The sequence below is a fragment of the Cyprinodon variegatus genome, unplaced genomic scaffold (genome assembly GCF_000732505.1).
Source record: "Cyprinodon variegatus isolate N-32 unplaced genomic scaffold, C_variegatus-1.0 Scaffold107, whole genome shotgun sequence".
Classification (NCBI taxonomy): domain Eukaryota; kingdom Metazoa; phylum Chordata; class Actinopteri; order Cyprinodontiformes; family Cyprinodontidae; genus Cyprinodon; species Cyprinodon variegatus.
The window spans coordinates 1,434,350-1,443,141 of record NW_015150560.1 but is presented as its reverse complement, the minus strand read 5'-3'; the positions used below and the strand labels follow the sequence as shown (position 1 = coordinate 1,443,141).

The 8,792-nt window shown below is 40.0% G+C and overlaps 1 protein-coding gene across 1 annotated transcript; it reads right to left on the bottom strand.

The window, feature by feature from the left end:
- Nucleotides 1-1,696: 1,696 nt before the first annotated feature.
- LOC107084699 (probable helicase with zinc finger domain) lies at nucleotides 1,697-8,390 on the bottom strand. Its single transcript, XM_015374640.1, has 10 exons — nucleotides 8,379-8,390; nucleotides 8,279-8,324; nucleotides 6,813-7,000; nucleotides 6,446-6,650; nucleotides 6,262-6,344; nucleotides 5,649-6,153; nucleotides 3,953-4,211; nucleotides 3,212-3,827; nucleotides 2,137-2,407; nucleotides 1,697-2,061 (listed from the first exon to the last, which is right to left on the bottom strand). Exons 1-10 carry the CDS (start codon nucleotides 8,388-8,390, stop codon nucleotides 1,697-1,699), a joined length of 2,550 nt encoding a protein of 849 aa, XP_015230126.1.
- Between the last annotated feature and the right edge of the window lie 402 nt (nucleotides 8,391-8,792).

The window sequence follows — 8,792 nt, the reverse complement described above, 5'->3', positions numbered from 1 at the left end:
TCAACTTGATTTGAAACATTTATAAATTACTGAACATTTAGAGTATGTTTGGCTCAACCGGCTGCTGTGAAGCAGGATTCTCCAACATGAACAGAATCAAAACAAAATATGGATCCAGGCTCATAACGAGCACCTTGATATGTGTTGAGAATGGCTTTGTCTGCATTTAAACCCAGGTTCAAAGCCTTGCAGGGCAGCATAAAGCCCACTGCTCTAATTCAAGCATAAAAAAAAAAAACTCAGTTCATGTGTTTTATAAAATAAGTGAAACTGGAAACTGTCTATATACCAAACTGAATGATTGTTGTTCTCTACTTAAAAAAAACTTTTAAAATGGAAAATCTTTCTATTTTTTAAATCTTTTTCTATTTAAAAATTCAATGTATAACATGGATGCATAAAAACCTCATTTTATTTCTGTGTAAATTCTGTTTAAAGTAACTGATTATAATTAAAAATGTTAAAAGAGGTTAAAAACTGTAACAGTGTGAAAGTGTGAAAAGATGATATCAGTGATAAACATTTCCTCAAATTTATTTTGCAGTATTTCTCATTTCTCCTCATTTCATGCTTTGAGTGTTTGTTCAAAAACATCTGACTGGAAGTTAAACCTCACTGTAGTTCTGACATCACTCAGACCTCCACAGCCCTCTGTTCACCTACACAGACCATCAGATCGCTGCACACTTAAAGAACCGAATGGACAAAACATCGCAGGGACAAGCTCTACATTAAAAATTGGCTTTAAAAAGAATAAAAATAAGAATCTCCAGGCATTAAAGTAATGTTATAGTTAAATCTGCCTTAAAAAGTGAAACTAAAAGGAAGCAGAGAGGTTCATATCGCCGACAGAGGAATGAAAAACGTTCACCCTGTACTCCTCCTGACAAGATCCTGGTGAAAGTGTATTATTTTTTTTAATTTTTTTTCTATAAATAATCACATTTATCACTAAATCACAAAAGGTTAATTAAGGTAATGATGACTAAAAAGAAAAAGGTGAAACAGAAAAAACAAAAAAATAAATCATACTGCAAATACTAACAGGATTTGAGTGAATTAAAGTTCAGTCTTTTATTTTCTGTCTGTACAGATTAGAGGAAAAGGTATCTACTTCTATACACTGTTTCTTTCACTTCCCCTCGGTCGACCACTTAGCTTTCATGCATTACAACAAATGCAAAAGTGTTAACTGTTAAATGTTTACATAAAAAAACCTAAATGTTTGTATAAGGAAAAATAAAAACAGGTAATGAGTTAGTTTTTATCTATAGAGACCAAGTGAAGCAGAACAACTAAGCAGAGAACTAAGTGGTCAACCAAGGTTTTTATTTTTAATCTTTTATTTTATTTAATTTTTTTTGTATTTTATCTTTTTTAAGCATTACGTACATGTACAAGTGTAGATAATATAAGTATATATTCATATATACATAATGAGTATGTATATATATATACCAGTAATGCATTTGCTATATATATACACTGACTTTCTTCACAGATATGTCAGGAGGAAAAAAGCAACAAAGAGTTAAAATGAGAAAAGAAATTAAAAAATTCTAAATCTACTATAAGAAATATTTTTTAAATGCACTTTAACTATTTTTTTTTTATTATTTTCAGAAACTTTTTACCTTTTTTTAGTCTTTTTTTTCTGTTTTTGTTTGCGTTCCTTACTAAAAGCGAGACGTGACGCTCATTTAAAGTAGGAATAATAACCGTTGCTACCGTTTGAGCTTCCGATATTCAGCTCCTGGAGAAGGGAGAGCGGGTCGCTGTTCTTCTTCGCCTGCTCGGGTCGAACGGCTCTTGGTTTTGGGGGGGCTCGGAGGGCGCTCGCGTACGACATCGTAGGTGGCTTTGTTAGATTTGGAGCCCCCTGGCTGGGGTCTGTTGGAGGCTGTGGTGGTGGCGGCGGCGGTGGGGGCGGCTGCTGCTTCTTATTGGACAGAAGTGGGGGAAACTGGTGCTGAAGGGAGTTGAGGCTGTGTGGGTGTGCCTGCTGAGCGGCTGCAGGCTCGACTTTGGCCCCATCATCTGCCTGACGATGGACCTTGGAAGCTGCAGGCGAGAAATTAAACGATGCATAAAAGAAATCAGGAGCACAGGGAGAAACTCCAATCAATCAATACCTACCTAGAAGGTCCCGATGCTGAACTAGTGTGGCTCCGTTACATGGAATGTTCTGAAATGGACCCGGACCCTCACCGTTACTTGGCCAGAGGTGGTCATGGGACACGTAGCCGTACGGGCCCTGCGGGAGCTGTTGATGCTGGATTTGGGGATGGTTCTGGGGCTCCGGCGGGCAGGGGTGGGCACTGAGGCTGTTGGCTGGCGATGATTCATCTGGGTAGCTGGAGGAGATGCGGCGCTGATAGAGGGGCCGGCCTGGACCTCTCGGTTCATACTGTGCAACAAGGAAAGGAAGGACGATAAGGAGACAAAATTATACTCAACTGTCTGTACCTTTAAACATGAGGGAGAGGAGACTCGGTGAAACAAAACATCAACATCCTACATTTTATCTGGAATTCAGTCATGCAGCATTAAAAAAAATGGCTCCATAAAAGAATAATACATTTTTTTAAATATAAATATTAAAGATAAGCTTATCAACCAAAGTAAAAGTATAATATAACCCTAGATAAAAACTTGATATTCTGATACTGTGGCTGCATCCAAACGTCGTCCCTAATCACTCTAGAGGGCACTATATAGTGGTTACGCCATTTTAAATGAGTGTCCGAATGTCTAGTGGATGAAAAAAGAAGAGGACTAGAAATTTCCCACAATGCACCTTGAAAGGTTGGGATCCACAATGGTCACTAGACCAGCAGTTTGATTGCTTTGCAAGAGCTCTCCTCTCAAAAGGACAGTGAATTTGTCCAACCATCGGCGAGAGAAAAGTAGTGATCTATTATTCTAAAGCTGCTCATCAAAGCCTGCCCACCACCACAAGTAAAAATTCAATGATTATTTTGACTGTTACAGCAATTAGCCTAATAAATATTTTATGGTTAAAATAATAAAAAAAAAATCTTATGGATTGAGGGCAACAGATTACTGCCTTCTAATTCCTTAAACTTTGCCCCAAAATCTGGCACACTGTTGTGATGTGGGTGGTGATTAAAAACCCTATAGATGTTAATATAGCCTGACATGCTTGCCACTCTGCGTCATGTCATAAAGTGATTGATTAATGGAGGCCTACCTCGTCTACACTGTGCAGAGCTGTGGCTGCTGATGTTCTAGGGGACAGTGGATGGTAGGACTCAGAGTCTGGGCCTTGATTTTGTTGCTGCTGCTGCTGCTGTTGCTGCTGCTGCTGCTGGTGAAGTTGCATCAGCACTTGCTCCTGCCTGCTGTGGTGAGCCACGATGGGCAGCCCATATAGAAGGCTATGGTTCTGGTTCCCTAAAAGGTGGTTCTGCTGTGACGCAGAAGCAGGTCCACTGTGGGACCACTGGGCTTCTTGTAGAAGATATTTGACGTGGGATGGGGGAGGACTGGCCGACTGAGCTGGTGGTTGGTTTGGGTAGCTACTGGTGTTGTACAGGGGGTTGCCTGGGTGCTGTTGCTGCAGAGCTTGATTGTTGAGAATATTTTCATTCAGAAGATTCCGATTGGTTTCGTGGGAGTACAGTCCTGAAGGAAAGGGGCCAGTGTGATTGGAGAGGGGGGCCAAAGAGGATGAAGGGTCACCAGAGGCACGGGACTGGGACTGTCGATACTGGAGCAGGCGGGACTGAGGCGGCGGTTGAACTTCTGTTGCTTCCCTGTGTTCTGGCTGCTCCTGAGGGTGAATATCTCTCAAAAGGCCAGGATACCTTAAAGACAAAACATAGGCGGTAATTTTTATTTGAAATCTGGTTTCAGGGGAAATACCAAATTATAAATGGTATTGCAACTTTAACATGTTTCTACCACACCAACTGATAATGTCTAATCTAACCTGTTGCACGATGGGCCTGCAGTGGCAGAAGGAACGGCTTCCTCCTCCATATTGGCACCAAGCCCCCAGGTTGCAGCCCGGAGCAGTTGAGGAGGAAAGCGAGCCATGCCAGGTTGAGCGAAGGGGGCGAGATGATGGGGTAGAGGAAAGGCAACGCCGCCCTGAAGGAAAGGGCCTGTTGCTTCCCCCCATTGGCCCAGTCTGGCCGCCTGCTGCTGCTGCTGGCTAAGGGCTTCCAAAGCCAGGGGACTCTGGAGGTCTGAAAGGGTAAAAGTGTGATTAGTCAATACAGTCCTTTAAAATGCAGCAACTCAAATGAATTTAAATAATTAATTTGCTATATTTATTTATTCTCATTTCAAATAGCAAATGATAAAAGCCTAATCAAAATGATAACATGTAAATTAATGTTAACCAGCTCATCTGATCTTAACGCCGACGAAAGCTGAAAACCAAGTTTGGTTTTCCTTCCACTTTTCTATTACGCACCACTTTGTCTTAATTTATCTCAGATCCACAGATATTTGTTAAAATAGTGTGATAAAATATGGTAGAGAAGCAAATACCCATTATTTTAGAAATATTCTATTATCATGACAATTAATAAAAATCAAAACAATCAAAGATATTTGGAAGGAATTTAACTACTTAAGCTTATTTTTATTCACATGAATAAAAAAAGAAAAGGTTAAAGTAAACAATTCAACTTTTTTAGAAATAAAAATAAATGTTTCAAATAAAATAGAAGCAGAAGAAAACTTGAATCATTTGTGGCAAAGGAAGCCAATGAAAAAAGTTCAAAAATGTTAAACGCCCTGCCCTCTGCGAATTGATCTATATTTACTGCTGTTTTTTTTTTTTCTTTTTACTATAAAAAGCTTTATGTTCTCCTTGAAAGTTACACTTTTCTCATCTTTTTGTAGAGAAAAAGAGAAAAATTACAAACGACTTTACACGAGTGAATAAAGTGAATGTGATTGGTCATTTATCAAGGGGGCAGGGTTGTTTTGGTGGAAGGTTCGCAAGCAAGTTTGATGGTGGGCGGAAGCATGTTGCTAACCAGTTAGCAACTTAGTGCTAGTAGGTTCCCAATGGGAAATTCCATTGGGACAAAGTAGCACTAAATTGGTGACTTAGAAACGACACTGTCAAGGAACGCTATGGACAGAGGAAACATGCAAGAGGAGGGGAGTTTTATGTTGGAAGTTGTGGATAAGGCTAATGCATCATACTTTTTTGTGATTGACAGATGACCTTTGATATATGATTGGCCGAATGTAGGTGTTCAGGCTGATGTGTAACTAACTGGCCTGCATAAGATAACGGGAAAAAAAACCGCACTGATTTTAAGACAGGATTTTTTTTTTAATAGAAATTTTCTAAAATTTGCAAAAAAATCATCTGATAAAGAGTACATTTATATAGATGTTTAAGCCAGAATGATTTGATATCTAAATATGATTTCCCTACAACTTTAAAGCTTTAATGGAAAATCTAAAAATGATGAAATACGTTTTTCCTTCAGATCAACTGGTGCATATATAGTTTTCAAGGTTGTTTGAGATTCAAGCAAAGCACTGCTGCATCCAGTGTTTAAAGCTATAAAACTGTTAACATATAATATTAAGAATTAAACAATATGGAAGTATATGAATTCTGAATTTTCTCACCGAAACAAACAATAATAAAAACCCACCTAAACTGTCTACCAGATTTCCATCCTGGCCATCCTCCCCAAAGTTGCTGACTCGGTTGTGCTGTGGCAGGCCTGGGTGTTGCCCCCCTGGGTGGCCCATATGAGTCCTGATGGCGCTGCTCATCTCCTCCACCCCTGAAGACCCATCTGTCCCGTCCACAGTGGGTGATTGTACAGATCTGTGAGCGGGTATGTTGCCGCTGAAGAAGGAAGCGTGGCTTCCGCCAGCGAAGGCAGGACTGAGCTGTTGTTGCTGATTCTGTTGCGGTATTCCTGGATGGGGGGGCTGATTGACCCGATAAGGGAGTCTGGGAACAGGATACTGCTGGGGGAAGCTTCTTCCACTGCCGTGATGTGGAGGAAAAGCAGGGCTGGGTGGAGCCAGGTGGTAGTTTAGGGATCTCTGTGCCGCCGAGGGGTCTTTTCGATGAAGCATAGCATTGGGAAATCCAACCAGCTCTGTTTGGGAATCTAAACTCCGACTTTGACCTGTGTCTAAATCTCCCTGCAAAAAAAACCCCACAATTACTTTAAAGTTATTGATAACATCCAATAAAGGTGTTTTCAGTTATTTCAACTAAACAAAGATGTATTAGCTCATGAAAAAACCTGCCTGTTTTTCCCTTAAGTCTGTGTTTTTTCTTTCTGGTGTCTGAAGACGGGTCTGTTCAGCTTTTGTGCATCCATCAACTTTACCTAAAAGTCACAACAAAAACCACTTAAAACAACTTGCTTACAAGCATTTTAGATTTAACAGTTATTTGTAACTGCATATTCCAGTAAAGAAAAAAGGAAACCATTTCTGGTGAGGTCAGCCTGCAGGTCCTTCTCTGGGCTGGGCTGGGCCATTCCTAAAGGAGAGGGGTGGGCCACGCCGCTATAAGGGATGGGGGAGCCTCGATTCTGTGGCTGAAGCAGGTTTAAGTTGTAGGCCATGGCGGCTGGGTGGCTCATGATGCGAGGATCCACGGCAAAGCGGTTCTGATAACCTGGCCAGGGCAACTTAGAAAAACAAAACTAAGTCAAAAACCTATGAGGTTGGTCTCTGGTAGGCTTTACACAGAAACAGGGTGGTTGTTATGGTGACATCACTATCATCTCTATCATCTGTTTTCCTGAACTGACCTCCTATTCAGGGTCATTGTACATAAATGAGGAACTTACTGGGAGAGGCATAGACATCACCATGTTTCCTCCATACACCGCAGGGACATAGAGGATGCTGGCCCCTGTGTGAGGATCGATCCGCTGCACAGGGCTGGGCGACTTCCCTATGCCAGCTGGTGCAGCACCCAAAGGTGGTGTGAAGGCCCGGATTGGATTTCCCATCAAAACCGCAGGGCTGGATTGCACTATAATGAGAAAGATTGACAATGCAAATTAAAAAAGAAAAACAACAATATCTTTGGATTATAATTATAAATGAAGAAATATCACAAATGTATTGGAAACATTTCTGTCAAACGTAAAATAAAAAAAAACAAAAAAAGCGAACAGAGGAGTGGACCGACAAAGGGAGAAATTGGTAGAATGAAGGGATAGATAAACAGAAGGATGATGAATTCACAGAAAAATGCATGAATAAACAAAAATGAGGGATGGATGAACAGACTGAGCCATAATTATGTGAATTGAGGGACCAAACGACTGGACTGGTAGCAAATACAGATCAATAATTGTATATATTCTACACCTTAACACGATATGACCTGCCAAATTCCTAACTTCACTCCTACATAAAAATGCTATAATTCCTCCATAAATTAAGCTTTTTAGAAATACAAACCAAGCTTTCTGGCACAAACTAATAGTGTTTCCCTCCTAAAGATTATTCTGTTGTTGGCTGCTTCGCTCTGATGGTGTCAGCAGCCTCAGGCTGGGGTTGATCCATCTAGGCTGCCTGTGCCATGTTCATTTAGAGGGAGATCATCTAATTACATGTTTGTTGTTCTTGTCTATGTTCTCTCTATATATTAATAGTGTGCAGGCAGGTAGATATTCTCAGTGAACGTAACTAGACAAGTTATGATAAATATTTACACTTTGTGAAGTAAAACAACTATGGGATTTTCAGGGGTCTTCAACGTTTTTCAGGCTAAGGACCCCCAAACTGTTGGCTAGATGGATCGGGGACCCCCTAATTATATATACTGTATGAAATTGTGTTTTATCAAACTGGTCCTATAATCACTCTATTGCAGATGGAGTAATGTAACAAAAGTAATTTCTCCCTGGGATTATTAAAGTATTTCTGATTCTGATTCCTGGTTGATGGGACAGGTGTTGTGAATGAAACAGTGCCCAGCTTGAAAGAGCTCCTGTCTGTCGCTGAATGTGTGCATTGATGATGAAAGACATGTTCTGCCTCCATTTATCTGTTTACTACAGTGTGTTGAATTCATTTTAATGTGTATTTAAAGACATTTCAATTAGTGGAAATAATTGCAGGGGTAATTTAAAGAAAAAGTCTAATCAACCAAAACTTTTGCGACCCCCATGCAGTACCTCCATGGACCCCCTAGGGGTCGCGGACCCCCTGTTGAAGACCTCTGGATTAGATCAATTTGAGAAAGCTATTTCAACTTGAATACTTTAAGAATCAACAACAGAAAACCTTTGGTAATACTCACCGTATCCATCAGGTGGGAGGTGCTCTGCGTGGTTTGCTTGTTTTCCCTAAAGGAGAGCAAAACTATCAGTTATGAAATCAGCGACTTTATAAAAGCAGACAGCGGAAAGCATGGATAAGCAAATAGAGTTGTTAAGAAAAAACACGACAGCCAGTTAGCAACATAACGTCTAATCTAAGAGAATTAAAGAAAAACAAAATTAGTACTTTATGTATTTTGTTTTTCATTGAAATAAAGGTGCAAAAAGAAATCAGCTGGTTACAGAAGATCACTCATGTGCTGTTGGATTAATTGTACAAGTTATTCTACTTTTAATCATATTACTTTAATCATATTATTATGCTTACACACTGAGATCATATTATTATGCTCACACATTTTGTTATCCTTATTTCACTTATATCATAAAGAGTGTTGAAGTATTTTACTTGTATGTTCTGTACTAATGTTTTAAGTCTGTGCAGAAGCTGTGCAGAAGGAGTGAGAACTGGCTGCTCAAGGTCAGCAGCCAGGG